This window comes from Bos mutus, chromosome 13, assembly GCF_027580195.1.
Source record: "Bos mutus isolate GX-2022 chromosome 13, NWIPB_WYAK_1.1, whole genome shotgun sequence".
Taxonomy (NCBI): domain Eukaryota; kingdom Metazoa; phylum Chordata; class Mammalia; order Artiodactyla; family Bovidae; genus Bos; species Bos mutus.
Genome location: NC_091629.1, coordinates 48,685,817 through 48,702,137, shown reverse-complemented (window position 1 = coordinate 48,702,137; position 16,321 = coordinate 48,685,817). Strand labels below are relative to the sequence as shown.

At 38.1% G+C, this 16,321-nt stretch overlaps 1 protein-coding gene across 2 annotated transcripts in view; it reads left to right on the top strand.

The window, feature by feature from the left end:
• The window catches only part of TRPC4AP (transient receptor potential cation channel subfamily C member 4 associated protein), a 69,549-nt gene that overhangs the window by 4,484 nt on the left and 48,744 nt on the right, over positions 1 to 16,321 (top strand). For both annotated transcript variants that reach the window (XM_070381635.1, XM_070381634.1), the window contains exons 2-3: positions 10,300 to 10,428; positions 13,066 to 13,182. In XM_070381635.1, coding sequence (XP_070237736.1) covers positions 10,300 to 10,428; positions 13,066 to 13,182 — 246 coding nt within the window. The remainder of the gene's footprint in view (positions 1 to 10,299; positions 10,429 to 13,065; positions 13,183 to 16,321) is intronic.

The window sequence follows — 16,321 nt, the reverse complement described above, 5'->3', positions numbered from 1 at the left end:
TTAATTAAAGGTATTTAATCTTCATTAATCTTTAAGAAGGCTATTTACTTGCACTTAATTTATTTCGAGGCATTTGATATCTTACACTTAGAACTAAACAAATAAAACATACATTTTATGTTTATGGAATTCATCATTTAATTATTTAAGAAGAAAAGCACTAAAGACAGAAATAAGTCAACAAAAACTGTAAATGTCTGGAAGTGTCACATTTACTAAATAGGTTGACAGCTTAGGCAGCATGATGTAAGAGATTATCACTCCTATAAACTGTCAAACCACAAGTACTCCAAGAGAAAAAACCCATACAACACCTGCCAAAAATTCAGCTTTGAAGATGCCTGGATAGTGGCTCTTTTCATCATACTTACTCAGATGCTCACAAGGAAAACAAAACCCAGATGATTATTTTTAAATGAGAGTAAGTGCCTTGTAAGACAAACTGGTAGTAGTAAAAGAAATTCCGTGTGAAGCTATTTCGATTATGATTTGGAGAATCTCTGGGTATCATGAACCTTGCGGAAAAATAACAGCAGTGCCCCCACTTTTCACCCCAAGTCCCACTCTCCCCGGGCAGTCACTGTCCACACTGTGGCTGTTTTCTTTTGCAGGTGAAGAGTCCACAAAACAGGAAAGCCAATATTCTAAATGACATAAGGCTAATACTTGACTATACAGTTTTAAAGGTTATCTTTTCTCTTCCTCTTGTAGAGGATGAGGGTTTAATTCACAGCACCCTGTGCCATACAATTGGTCTCCATGATTCTTCTAATGTGGTTATGTCAGTTTTGGCCATTGGTATTTTCATTATGATGATAGTGATAAGATATAATTGTTTATGGCAGAGCCATATAGTATGCAACAATTATATTCTGTATAATGCGTTTTTCTTAGTTAAAAGCTGCCCTTTCTTTCCCTACTTTTTAAATTGAAACCTGGGTATAGTAGAATTCACCCTTCCAGTGTATAGTTCTGTAAGTTTTGACAAACACACATAGTTGTGTGACCACCACTGTAGTTAAGATTCAGGAAGTTCCCCTGTAGTAGTCTACCCTTCCCCACCACCATCCCTTGGCAGCTGCGCATCTGTTGTCTGTCCTGTTATGCTGTTTTACTGACTGTCACAGAAATGGAATCATACCCTTCCCCACCACCATCCCTTGGCAGCTGCGCATCTGTTGTCTATCCTGTTAGGCTGTTTTACTGACTGTCACAGAAATGGAATCATTCCATATGTAGCCTTTTGAGTCTGGCTTCTTTCACTATAATCATCCTTATAAAATTTGCTTTACTTTTTGTTACAATTTATTACCAAATTCTAAAACTCCTACTTTTTTCTTTTAAAAAGAAATTCTTCTTGGAACCCTCTGGCCCACCTCAGCTTGGACTAGTTACTTGCTAGAATAGCTGTATTGCTGAATTTTGGGGGTTTCCCTTCACCAAATTCAGGACATTTTGTTTCTTTTTCTCATGTTTTGGATCTCTGTTTTCTGAATCCTGTGTTCCTTTCTCTTGGAGTACATTCTCTAGTAGCCACCTAAGAAAGCATACATGGGAGGTAACTTTCTTTTAAGTTTGTATGTCTGAAAATGTCTTTTTTTTCTTATACTTGAGTGTTTAGTTTAGCTGGGTATATAATTCTAAGTTAGAAGTTATTTTCCGTTAGAGTTTTAATGGCATATTATTCCATTGTCTTTAAACACTTGGTGTAACTGTCGAAAGGTTCTGTTCTCATGCCCCATCCTTTGTACATGACCTATATGCCCATTCCTTACCTCCTAAGAGCTTTTAGGGTCGTCTCTTTTTCTGGTCTTCTGTAATTTTACCTATAATATGCATTGATGAAAGTCTTCTTATTCATTATGGGTACACTTTGGTAGATGTACATTAAAATATGTAACAACTAAGATGAAATCATGTCTATCACCTGACTAACCCCTCTGCAAATGATTGCACTAAGTGTTCTCTTAGGATCTTCCTATTTTTAAAAGACATCTTCTCTCTTTTGAAGTTTGGGCTATGATTGCTTTGGAGAACTTCATAGAATAAGTGAGACGTGAGTTGGTTCTGAAGAATGAGTAGACTTTTAACAGTAGCATAGATATTTCTCAGGAACACCATTGAGAAAGTCCTCATAACTGGCCATTAGAAGACAGAAGAGAAAGTGAAGTGCTCCTGTGGGAGATCGGTGGGAGACAAGTTTAGATATTTGGGATTAGGGCGGGGAACGTAACATTTATTGAACGTCCACAGTATGCCATTGTGCATAGAGTTGGCTTTTTTTCTTTAGGTTTATTGTTAAATATTTGACCTTTAAAAAGCTGTAATAAGTAATACCAGTGTATTGCCACAGTAAACATGTACCCATGGCCAAATTTGAGAAGTTATTAATATATTTAATTCCCCTTTCATGTCAGTCCCTCTCTGCCGGAGATAACATTTGTTTTGAGTAACATATACTCATGTACAAAAGGGAGAAAGTGAGTCTGCCTTACAGATGGCCTGCTGCCACCTCTCCTATCTCCCTCCAGTTCTACTCCCAGATGCAACTCTGGTTATTGATTTCTTGTGGATCCCTCTGTCTAAGCTTAGGAAAGCAAATGTGTCTCTATAGTCTTCCTTACACAAGTGATACTGTCCTATACATACTGTTGTGTAGTCTGTATACACACTATACGTGCTATGTGCTTCTAGCTTTTTTCACTTACAAATGTATTGTCGAGATCCTTCCATAGTCACTACATAAGACTATTTTATTTCAGGCATTTACAAAACTTTCTGTGTTGAAATGCACAAAGATAAATGAACAGCTCAAAATTACCTACTATGTAGCAAATACTGCATCACCTCTGTACTCCTTACTAACCTCTCTATCTACTCTTCTTCCCCTCAAATGAAATCGCTAGTGTAACTTCTAACTTTGCATTTAGTCATACTAGTTTTTATACTTTATACAAATAGCATCAGGGCTTCCCAGGTGGCACAGTGGTAGAGACTCTGCCTGCCTGTCCAGGAGACTCAGGTTCAATCCCTGGATTGGGAAGATTTCCTGGTGGAGGAAATGGCAACCCACTCCAGTATTCTTGCCTGGAAAATCCCATGGACAGAAGAGCCTGGTAGGCTATAGTCCATGGGGTCATAAAGAGTTGGACACGCCTGAGCCCGCATATGCATACATACCTACATACATAGAATCAAACAGTATGTACTAAGTCTGCCTTCTGCCTTCTTTCAGTCCACATTGTGAGATTCATCCCTGATGACAGGTAAAGATGTAGTTCATTCATTTTGATTGCTATATAGTATTAAACCACAGTTAATTCATTGTAATTTTGATGAGTATTTGGGATCTTTCCAGTTTTTGGCGGTTTTGAATAATGCTTATGTGAACATTCTTGTACTTGTCTCTTGAAGCATATCTGTGCAATTTCTTTGGGGTGTATACTTAAACGTAGAATTCCTAGGTTATAGGATATACATAGGTTTAGCATCATCAGCTAAACAGTTTCCCAAATGGTTGTACTAATTTACAGTCCCACCAGCAGTGTATGTGAGCTCCTGTTCCATGTTCTGACTAACCTGTGGTGTTGCCAGTCTTTTTAGTCATTCTAGTGTGTGAGAAGTGGCGTCTCATGATTTTAGTTTGTGTTTCCCTCATGACTAGTGACGGAGAAGGCAATGGCACCCCGCTCCAGCACTCTTGCCTGGAAAATCCCAGGGACGGGGGAGCCTGGTAGGCTGCAGTCCATGCGGTTGCGAAGAGTTGGACACGACTGAGCGACTTCACTTTCACTTTTCACTTTCATGCATTGGAGAAGGAAATGGCAACCCACTCCATTGTTCTTGCCTGGAGAATCCCAGGGACGGGGAGCCTGCTGGGAGGCCGTCTATGGGGTCGCACAGAGGCGGACACGACTGAAGCGACTTAGCAGCAGCAGCAGCATGACTAGTGAAGTTAAGCATCTTTTCAGGAGTTTATTGGCCATTTGGACTTTCTGTCTTGTGGATTACCTGTCTAAATCTTTTACATATTTTTCTGGTGGGGTTTTTCATTTAAAACAAAGTTCTTTTTATTTGCTGGATATGAGCCCTTTGTAGTTATATTTGGCAGATATCTTCTCTTATTTGGTGGCTTGCCTTGTTAGTCTCTCAAAAGATCTTTTGGTAAACAGAAGTGCTTAATTTTAATACCACTATTTTCCCTTATGGTTAGTGCTTTTTGTATTCTGTTTAATAAATCTTTACCTACTCTAAGGTCATGAAGATACTCTGCTTATCTTCTAGAAGCTTTACTGTTTTGCCTTTGCCATTGAAACATATGTTCCACTTGGAATTTATTTTTGGGTGTGGTGTGAGCTTTTCCATAGAGATATCGAGTTGACCAGTTGCTTATTGAAAAGTCTTTTTTTGTCCCTCCAGTGCTGTGTAGTATTTGTTTTCACGTCTGTTTCATGTCTGTTCTGTTCCTTTAATTTGTCCGTTTGCCCTTATGCTAATACCAATTCTTATTTTCTGTAATTTTATGTGTTGATTTTGGTTATAGAATATTGAATCAGAAGAGTAGCTTCTCCTAGTTTTCGTCAAGAATTCCTTGGCTCTTCTTGGTCCTTTGCCATTTCCATATACATTTTTGAATGAGTGTGTACATTTTTACAACAGAATTTTGATTGGGTTTGCTTTCAGTCTATTCAATACTGCACACTCATTCTCTCCTTCCCTTACATCTCTTTTTCTCTGACTTAATCTTCCTAATCTCTCTTGATGATATTTTATAGTTTTCTATGTAGTGGTCTTTGTTAGATTCATTCCTTGGTGTTTGATATGATTTGATGGTATCGTAAATAGCATTTTAAAAATCATGTTTTCTAACTGTAGCTGTAATATAAAAACAAGATTGGTTTTTGTATTGCTGCAGTGTTTATATTGCTCCTGTATTTTAATACTTTAGATTATTTTGGATTGTGTGTGTGTACAGTCATCTGCAAGTATATCTGCAATTGAAGCTTTTATTTTATCCCTTCCTATCTTGCATCTTTTTTTTCTTACCTAACTGCTGTTTGGGATGCTCCTTTACAGTGAATTAAAGTGGCATGTCACTGACCTAAGAGGGAGAGCCTTAAACATTTAACCATTAAGTATGATGTTGAATATTTTCCGTAGATACTCTTATTAGTTCACTTCTTTTCTGAGTTTTTGTGTTGAATTCTATCAAAATGCTTTTTCTGCATTGAGATGTTAATATAATTGTTTTCCTTTGTGTTATTAATATGATGAATTACACTGAGTAAACTTTTCAAATATTAAACCAAATCTGAATTTCTGATTCAAAACTTCATCCTTTTTATAGATTGCTAAATTTGATTTCTAATTTTCTTATTAGGATTTTTTTCCTTCTGTGTTTATGAATGAGAATGGCCTATAATTTTCCTTTCACCAGGTTTTGGTATCAAGTTTATCCTGGCCACTAGTCATAGCTTTAGTTGGACCCCACAAATTTTGATCTGTAGTATTTTCATTGTCATTTATTTCGGAATATTTTCAAATTTTTCCTTGGATTTCTTCTTTGACCTATGCATCTTTAGGAGGTATACTTTTTAATTTATGAACATCAGGGTTTTATAATTATCTTTCTGTTACAGATTTTAGGCTGATTGCACTGCAGTCAGAGAACATAGTTTGTGTTTTGATTCATTTAGATATGTATTGAAATTTGCTCCATGGCCCGGCAGCTGCGCATTTTGTAAATGCTCTGTGTACTTGCAAAGAATGTATCACTTCAGTTCAGTTCAGTCGCTCAGTCGTGTCCGACTCTTTGCGAACCCTTGAATCGCAGCATGCCAGGCCTCCCTGTCCACCACCAACTCCCGGGGTTCACTCAGACTCATGTCCACTGAGTCAGTTGATGCCATCCAGCCATCTCATCCTCTGTTGTCCCCTTCTCCTCCTGCCCCAAGCCCTCCCAGCATGAGTCTTTTCCAATCAGTGAACTCTTCGCATGAGATGGCCAAAGTACTGGAGTTTCAGCTTTAGCATCATTCCTTCCAGAGAACACCCAGGGCTGATCTCCTTCAGAATGGACTGGTTGGATCTCCTTGCAGTCCAAGGGACTCTCAAGAGTCTTCTCCAACACCACAGTTTCAAAGCATCAATTCTCGGCGCTCAGCCTTCTTCACAGTCCAACTGTCATATCCATACATGACCACTGGAAAAACCATAGCCTTGACTAGACGGACCTTTGTTGGCAAAGTAATGTCTCTGCTTTTGAATATGCTATCTAGGTTGGTCATAACTTTCCTTCCAAGCAGTAAGCGTCTTTTAATTTCATGGCTGCAGTCACCATCTGCAGTGATTTTGGAGCCCAGAAAAATAAAGTCTGACACTGTTTCCACTGTTTCCCCATCTATTTTTATATCACTTTTTATGAAGTGATGGGACCAGATGCCATGATCTTCGTTTTCTGAATGTTGAGCTTTAAGCCAACTTTTTCACTCTCCTCCTTCACCTTCATCAAGAGGCTTTTTAGTTCCTCTTCACTTTCTGCCATAAGGGTGGTGTCATCTGCATAAATGTAGTGTCAGTTTCTGCAGTGAAGCCGTCTGGAATTTTGATCAGTTCAGTTCGGTCACTCAGTTGTGGCCGACTCTTTGGGACCTCATGGACTGCAGCACAACAGGCCTCCCTGTCCGTCACCAACTCCCGGAGTTTACTCAGACTCATGTCCATTGAGTCAGTGATGCCATCCAACCATCTCATCAATGTGGAGAATATTGCCATATTAGAAATATTAAGTCTTCCAATCTCTGAGCATGAATGGCTTTCCATTTATTTAGGCATTCTTTACTTCTTTAATTTTTTTCAATGATGTTTTGTGTTTCATTGTACAGATCTTATATTTTGTTAAATTTATTCATAAGTATTCTTTTTGATGCTGTTACAAATGGGATTGCTTTCTTATTTTAACTTTTGGATTGTTCATTGCAGATGCATAGAAATTCAGGTGATTTTTGTATACTGATTTTGTATCCTGAAACCTTGCCAAACTCATTGATTAGCTCTAAGTGTGTGTGTGGGTCTCCTTTGAAAAAATGTCCATTTAGGTCTTACGCCTATTTTTAAATTGGGTTGTTTATATTTTTTTTTTCTGTTGAAGTATAGTTGATTTATAATGTTATGCTAATTTGTGCTAATTAGTTTTTTGTAGTTTTGCTTTGAGTTGTGTGAGCTGTTTATATGTTTTAGATATTAATCCCTTATTATATCATTTGCAAATATTTTCTATCATTCAGTGGGTTCTGCCTTTTCATTTTGTTGATTGCTTCCTTTGCTGTGCAAAGGCTTTTACGTTTAATCAGGCTCCATTTATTTGTTTTTGATTCTTTTGCCTGAGGAGACACAGAAAACATACTGCAATGATTTATGTCAGAGTTCTGCCTCTGTTCTCTTCTAAGAGTTCTATGGTTTCTTGTCTTACATTTAGGTCTTCAATCTATTTTGAGTTTATTTTTTATATTTTGTGAAAAAATGTTCAAATTTCTTTTTTTAATTTATTTTATTGAAGTATAGTTGATTTGCAGTGTTGTGTTACACATGCCATTGTTTTACATATAGCTATACAGTTTTCCCAACACTGCTTATTAAAGAGGCTGTCTTTTCACTGTTGTATATTCTTGTTGGTTTTGGTATAAATTAATTGACCGTAAGTGGTGGGTTTATTTCTGGGCTTTCTATTGCGTTCCATTGATCTGTGTGTCTGCATCCATGTGCCAGTACTGTGCAGTTTTGGTTCCTGTAGTTTTGTAGTATAGTCTGAATCAGGGAGCGTGATACCATCAGCTTTGTTCTTTTTTTTTTTTTTCCAGGATGGTTGTGGCAGTTCTGGATCTTTTGTGGTTCCATATACATTTTAGGAATTTGTTCTAGTTCTGTGAAAAATGCCATGGATATTTTGATAGGGATTGCATTAAATCTGTAGATTGCTTTGAGTGTATGACGTTTTAACTAGTCTTCTAATCCAAGGACACAGGATATCTTTCCATTTCTATGTATCATCCTTAATTTGCTTCATCATTGTTTTATAGTTTTCAGAGTATAGGTCTTTCACCTCCTTGATTAAGTTTATTTCTAGGTATTCTTTTAATGTCTTTGGTTTTGGTATCAGGGTAATACTAGCCTCATAGAATGAGTTGGGAAGTGTTCCTTCTTCTATTTTATGGAAGAATTTGTGAAGTATTTGCCAATTTCTCTTTAAATGTTCAATAGAATTTACTAGTGAAGCATCTAGACTTGGGCTTTTATGGGTGGTTTCCTTCCTCCATCCCTCCCTCCTTTTCTTCCTTTTGTACTAAATCACTAATTTGATCTCTTTAATTGTTTTAGGTATATCAGATTTTCTGTTTCTTCTTAAGTTAGTTTCTGTTATTTGTGTCCTTCTGAGAATTTGTACATTTCATCTAATTTATGTAGTTTGTTGGCATATAGTTGCTCCTAGTATTTCCATGTAAACCTTTTTATCTCCTTAAAATTGGTAGTTGTTTCCTCTTTCATTCCTGAATATATAGTAATTTGAGTCAATGTAAGTTAGTCAGTGTAACTATTTTTAATATTGTTGGTCTTTTCGAAGAACCAAATTTGATTTTGTTGATTTTTTTCCTGTTATTTTTCTTTTCTCTATATCACTTATTTTTGCAAGGATATTTTTAATTTCCTCATGCTTGCTTTGGGTTGGGTTTACTCCGTTTTCCCCCTAGTTTCTCATGATGGAAGATAAGATAATCTGAGATTGCTCTCCTTTTTAATATAAATGTTTATAGCTATAAACTTGTAAGCACTGCTTTTGCCAAGACCCATGAAGCCATTGTTATTTTCTGTCTTTTTCCTTTCAAGGAAGGGAAAGGTGTTTTGTTTTTTTTCCGTTGTTTTGGGGTTTGCCTTAATTTGAGTTTGCTTGAAGAATATAACATTTCTGATAATCATTTAGACCTACAGAAATGGTAATTTCCTACGGTTCACCCTAATACAAATATTCAGAAACATTTCATTATCTTTCATGACCCTTGAATTATTTTATTTTTACAATCTAAGAAAACAAGCTCAGGAAGAGTAATGGGACTTGTCCAAGATCAGAGTACTGATGTGCATCAGGATAGGCCAAGCTGTTCCTGAAGACCTGCGTGTCCTTTGTAAGCTGCAGTGAGCTTTTGATCTAATTGAGGGATAAGTCTACATGAAAATAATTCACTTCTGGCACCGATAATGCCATATCCCCAAAATAGACACTGCCATGATTAATGAACCTGTCATTAGACTAGGCTATTGCTCATGCCTTCAGACACTTACTGAGCCCCTGCTCCGTGCCTGGCGTCCTTGGGGAGAAAGAAGGTGTGCGCAGTAAACACAGCCTGGCACCTGCTCTGTAGCGGCGGCGGTTAGGACAAATGAGCCAGTAACTATGATACTGTACGATAAATGTTAGATAAGGTCCCAGACCCTCTCAGAAAGGAGAGAGAGGAAGTCCTATCAAGGAAAGTTTCTGGTTTTTTGGCTTGCATTTTGAAGGAGAAGGAACTTTCTAGGTAGAAGAGACAGGGAGGAGGAGGAGCTTTCCAGGTAGGAAAGACAGGGAGGAGGAGGAGCTTTCCAGGTAGAAGAGACAGGGAGGAGGAGGAGCTTTCCAGGATGCCCAGAAATGTTCTGTGGCATAGAGTCCACCCTTGAACAGCACAGAGGCGTAGGGGCGCTGACTGTTCAGTCGCAATTCTTGTATAACTTAAGAGTCAGCCCTCCGTACCCACAGTTTCCCTGCACCTGTGGAATCAGCCAGCCATGGATTGTGTAGTACTGTAGTATTTACTACTGAAGAAAATTTCTCATGTAAGTGGACCCATGCAGTTCAAACCTGTATATGTGTGTGTGTAAATAATTACGCCTCTTGCTCCCACCTTAGGTTTATTTTCTCCCCATACAGGTGGCATACCTATACAGAGCTGTGTACGGGGGAAGAACATATGCAAAGCATAGAGAGAGAACACATACATTTGGAGCCTAGAGTGTGCATTGGGCAAAGAAGAAGTTAAGAGGGGAAAGTAGGTGATAGGGTAGGAAGGGGGTGTATCATAAACCAGGAGCTGGACTTTGACCTTACAGGCTGTCGGGAAACTTTGGAAGGTTTCTAGAAAGACCTTTGACTTACTTGTCCTGGGTGGATTTGGGAGCCAGCTGCTCTCTTTTGCTGTATGTTCTAGTACTTCTTTCCTCACCAGTAATAGTTTCCTCTTTTTTTTTTTTCCTTTGGACTTACAGTTCACTGAAACTTTTTTGACGGAAAGGGACAAACAGTCCAAATGGAGTGGAATTCCGCAGCTGCTCCTTAAGCTGTATGCGACCAGCCACCTCCACAGTGACTTCGTTGAATGCCAAAACATCCTCAAGGTAACTGTTAGGGGCACTGGAGGGGCTGCATTCAGGCCTCCAGGTGATACCAGACATCTGGGTTATTCCTCTTTTTCAGTCTGCTTTTTAAAATAGCCTGTATTTATTGAGTAAGCTGTAGAAAATTTGGGAAGTTCAGAAAAAGTGCAAAGAAGAAAATAAAAATCACCTATTATCCCACCACACAGAGATAATCACCATAAAGTTCCCGGTGTATATACTTCTGGGTTTTATTCACACTTGTTTTGTCCTGCTGCTGCTACTGCTAAGTCACTTCAGTCATGTCCGACTCTGTGCGACCCCATAGATGGCAGCCCACCTATGGGCAGCACGGGGGAGCCTGGGATTCTCCAGGCAAGAACACTGGAGTGGGTTGCCATTTCCTTCTCCAATGCATGAAAGTGAAAAATGAAAGTGAAGTCGCTCAGTCGTGTCTGACCCTCAGTGACCCCATGGACTGCAGCCTTCCAGGCTCCTCCGTCCATGGGATTTTCCAGGCAACAGTACTGGAGTGGGGTGCCATCGCCTTCTCCGTGTTTTGTCCTAGTACTTGCCTAATTAAGGAGGCCTTGCCCTGGGATTGGGATACATTCTTTTTCAATGGGATTTAAAAGGTCCCATTTGGGTGAGACTTCAAGGAAGTGGCCTTGTGGTTGTTGATAAGTATGACAGGCATCTGAAGGTGAAGGGACTTGGAAAGAGTGCAGAGACATCCAGGGCAGTTGTTCTCAATCTGGAGTGTGTTACAGAGTCACCTGGAAGCCTTGTTAATGGTGGGCCCTGCCAGTAGAATTTCTGATTTAGTAGGTCAAACTTCATATTGGGAAAGCAGGTCCAACTTTGAATTTAGATTACTGGCTCTAATGTAGCTAAAATCTATTCAAGTTATATTTGATCATAATAAAATATGTTTTTCATATGTGAAGTTCTGTTTATTATTTCACATAAATCATTTTTAAATATTAATAGGGCCAGATAAGTTTAATCTTTACCTTTCAGAAGAGATGTTTTGTCTACACAACTTTTTTTGTAAATTGAAAATCATTCCCAAGTAAAAGTTTATAAAAAGATGTTTGTGTTCTTAATCTTCTCACAGTTTGGTTTAGGATAGAAATAATTATAGTGTCTTAGGCTTGCTTGAAAACATTTTGTGAAGAATTATACATTATTTCACTTGATTCCTGCAAAATCTCTGAGATATGAGGTAGATGAAAGAGGGAAATTCATATTTGTGAGTGCTTGCTATGTAATCATCATTTCTTTATGCATTCAACAAATACTTGAAATTTACTATGTACCAGGCATATTTAATTTTTATGATAACTCTGTGAGATGGGTGGTATTAGTGGATTAGTCCAAAATACTTTGATTGCATGTAACAGTAACCCACTCAGATTAGCGAAAAAGATTTTTTATTGTCTCGCATCTTCAGAAAGCACAGATGTGAATTCAGGGGCCAAATAGAGTTAGGCAGTCTATTTCTTATCTTGACATCTGTGTGTGGCCTCGTATTCTTCCACAGAAGTAGGGCTGTTACCTGAAGAAGAGAAAAGGAGATACTGAGCAGGAAAATCCAGGTGTCTTCTGCATTTCCTTTCTCAGTTGAGAAAACAGACTCAGCATAATCCACCCACGTTCACGTGGTTATCATGATGAGCCCAGATTTGTCCTGCTCCTGAAACCAGCTTCCACTGTACTGTGTTGCCAGCAGAATTATAGTCTAGTTTTATAAATGAGAGAAATGAAACCCAGAGGAAGTAGTTCTCCCACTAATTATGTGACCTTGTACAACTTTGTGCTTTTTGTTTTTTAACCTGTAAAATGGGTCAAACTATACTCACTTCATTGAATTATTTTAAGGATGAAATGGACTTAAGTATAGAAATCCGGTGCTTGTCATGTAATAGGTTATCTGTAAGAGAGAGTTCTGCTTTTTCTTGATGAGTGGTACTTCGACCAACATCAACATCACTTGGGTACTTAACGATAAATGCACATTCTCAGGCCCCAGCCCAGACCTGTTAAATCAGAAACTGCAGATGGGACCCAGCAGTCTGGGTTTTAACATGTCCTTCAGGTGACTGGATGCTCACCACTGTATGAGAACTACTGCTCTAGTCCAGTGGGTTCCGTCTTCCCTTGCGGTTCCTGAGAAGAGAGCATAATGAGTAGGACCCTGTATTCCTCCTACTCTTCCTCCTGTTTGACCCACAGTAGTTATGCTTTCTTTTGTAAGCACAGACTCAGGAGCCAGACATCCTAGGTTTAAGTCCTGACTCTGTCACATACCCTGTTTGACATTGACAACTTCTTTGTGTCTTAGTTTCCTTATCTGTAAAATTGGGCCAATACATTACTGTTACGTCATAGAGTTGTGAGGATTTTTTAAAAGAGGTAACTTATGAAGAACCATGCCTGGTACATAATAAGCATTTAATAAGTTAGCTTCTACTACGATTACAACAACTTTTATCATATCAGCTTTTCTGTAAGTTGGCTTTTTTTTTATTGTTCATTGTGGAGGCTGTCTTTGGCTTCATGGGAATTCAAGTTGTGACTAAAATGCAAACTGTTCTTTTGGTGTGTGGTTTGTGTTGGATGGTAGAACTCAGTGTTTCTTGGTTCCTTTTTCACTAGGAAATTTCTCCTCTTCTCTCCATGGAGGCTATGGCGTTTGTTACTGAAGAGAGGAAACTTACCCAAGAAACCACTTATCCAAATACTTATATTTTTGACTTGTTTGGAGGTGTTGATGTAAGTCATTGTTTATTATTACTACTGCTATTTAATGGCTTGGGAACTTTTGAAATGGGAATTAGGAAGTGTTTTAGAATTTATAGCAAGCATTGCAGAATTTTCTCTTTAGAAGCTCCATGGTATTCACCTGTGTTGAAGTACCATAGCTTTTACATTGAAAGAGTTGATTTTATGTGAATTGATGGTAATGTCAACTTTTTTAAGGCACAAAGTTAATGTTTCCTAGTTCAGCTGTGATGACTAGTTTCTTCTTTGTCCTTACAGAGATGTAATATATATATGTGTGTATGTAAATAGTTACCCTGACTGCCCCCCCTTAGGTTTATATTCTCCCCACATAGAAGTAGCATATCATATATATAGGTACCTTGCTTGCTTTTTTTCATGTGATTCTATAACTTGGAGGTAGATTCATTTTAATATGTGTAAATCTGCCTCATTATTATTAACAGCTATATAGTATTCCCTGGTATGATTATACCATTATTTACTTAGGCCTTAGTTGATGGACATTTAGCTTTCTCAACACCTTTCCTATAACAAACAAGGTTGCAGTGAAAGTTTTTGTACACGTGAGTACTGTATACTTTTAGGATCAAAGCATATGTCTTTTATTGTTTATAAACTTACCAATTTATGTACCTAAAAGGCTTTTATCAACTTACATCCCCAGTAACAAAGAAGAAGAGTGTCTTTTTATCCACTCCATCGCCAACACAGTGTGTGTATGTGTATTTTTATGGACTTTGTTCTTGAGGTGTAACTTGCATACAGTGAGGTATGTCAGTAACTATGAGAAGATACATTCACCTTTGCCACCCAAACCATGAAATAGACTGTTACCAACACAGAGTAGCCTCCTTCACTAAGCAATATGTTTTAAGTATTTTAAATATTTGCTAAGCAGATATGAGAAAAATGATATTTCTTCATAGTTTTTTAAAGTTTTATTGAGATATAGTTCACATCATATAATTCACCCATTTAATGTGTATAATTCAGTAGTTTTTAGTGTATTTGTAGATATGTGAGACCACCACCATAGTCACTCTAGAACATTTTTATCACCCAGAGAAGAAACTCCATATGTTTAAGCTATCACTCTCCCACTCCTCCAACCACCAGCCCCATCATAGGCAACTGTTACTCCACTTTGTCTTTATAGATAACCTTGTCTTGGACATTTCATATGAACAGAGTCACATAATATGTGATCTTTTGTTATTGGTATGTTTCACTTAGTTTAATGTTTTTAAGGTTCATCCCCATTATAGCATGTTTCAGCAGTTTATTCTATTTTATGGTTGAATAATACTCTACTGGGTGGATATAGCATATTTTGTATGTTCATTTGTCAGTTAGTGGACACTTGGGCTATTTCTATCTTTTGACTGTTACAAATAATGCTGCTCTTAACACTTGTGTACAAGTTTGTGTGTGGAAATATCTTTCCATTAATGTTGGGAATATACCTAGAAGTGGGATTGATGGGTCATATAGTAGCTCTTGTATTTAATTCTTTGAGGATTTATCAGACTGTTTTCCAAAGCAGCTGCACCATTTTACACACCCACCAACAATGCACAAGGGTTCTGATTTTTCCACATCCTCTTCAACACTGGCTATTCTCTCCACTTTTGATTATAGCCATCCTACTGGGTGTGAAGTGTTACTTCATTGTGGTTTTGATTTGCATTTTCCTGTTGCCTAATGCTATTGAACATTATTTTATGTGCTTCTAGGTCATTTGTTTGTCTTCCTCAGAAAATATCGTTATTATGAATTCTGAGAGCCCTTTATATAGTCTCTGTATAGTTTTAAAAATTTATATCTTTCAATGAGTGGAATTGGATATCTTTTCGTGTGTTTATAAGTAGTTCCTTTTTTTTTCTTCTATTTGTTTATTAGGCCCTTCTCTTATTGATTTTTGTCTTAGTTCAGGCTGCTACAGCAAAATCCACATTTGAGTAGTTTATGAACAACAGATTTATTTCTCAAAGTTCTAGAGGCTGGGAAGTCCAGATTCATGGCACTGGCAGATTTGGTGTCTCGGGAAGATCCTCTTCTGGATTACAAATGCCAGCTTCTCCCTGTGTCCACACATGATGAAGGGCTGGGGAATCTCTCTGGAGCCTCTTTCATAATGTGTAACACCATTCGTGGGTGCTCTGCCCTCATAACCTAATCACTACCCAAAAGCCCCACTTCCTAATGCTATCACATTGGGCATTAAGATTTAGCATGGTTTTCAGGAGACAACATGCAGATTATAGTAACTTGTAAGTACTCAGTTTTTAAAGGTCCTTTGTCATAAGTGTTCTATTTTTTCCCTAGTTTGAAAATTGAATTTTGACTTTGTTTATGATACATTTTAATGTGAAACTTTTTAGGTTTACTTTTTAAGTTGTTTACTTTTTAGGTTGTCAAACTGATCGGTCTTTCCTTTCATGGGTTCAGAGTTTTTCTTTGCCCATTGTTGCATTATAAACTGTGTCTTTATTTCCATCTAATACTTCAAAGTTTTTATCATGTATGATTAATTTTTGCACCACTTGAAATTTATTTTTATGTAATGAGTGAGGGTACTGGGATCCTGCTTCTTTTCTCTCAGATAACCTGTCCTTTCCCCTGTTACTGGGAGCATGAGGGAGGCTTTCAGGGTGTTGTGGTTGTGTTGTATCTTGATCTGGGTGTTGATTGTGTTGGATAGAGATTCACTTTGTAAAAACTGGAGCTGTATGTTTACAATTTATACTGTTTGCTTTATCACCTTCAGTTCAGTCACTCAGTTGTTTCCGACTCTTGGCGACCCCATGGACTGCAGCACGCCAGGCCTCCCTGTCCATCACCAACTCCCAGAGTTCACTCAAACTCATGTCCATTGAGTCAGTGATGCCATCCAACCATTTTATCCTCTGTCATCCCCTTCTCCTCCCACCTTCAATCTTTCCCAGCATCAGGGTCTTTTCAAATGAGTCAGCTCTTCATATCAGGTGGCCAAAGTATTGGAGTTTCAGCTTCAACTTCAGTCCTTCCAATGAATATTCAGGACTGATTTCCATTAGGATGGACTGGTTGGATCTCCTTGGAGTCCCAGAGACTCTCAAGAGTCTTCTCCAACACCACAGTTCAAAAG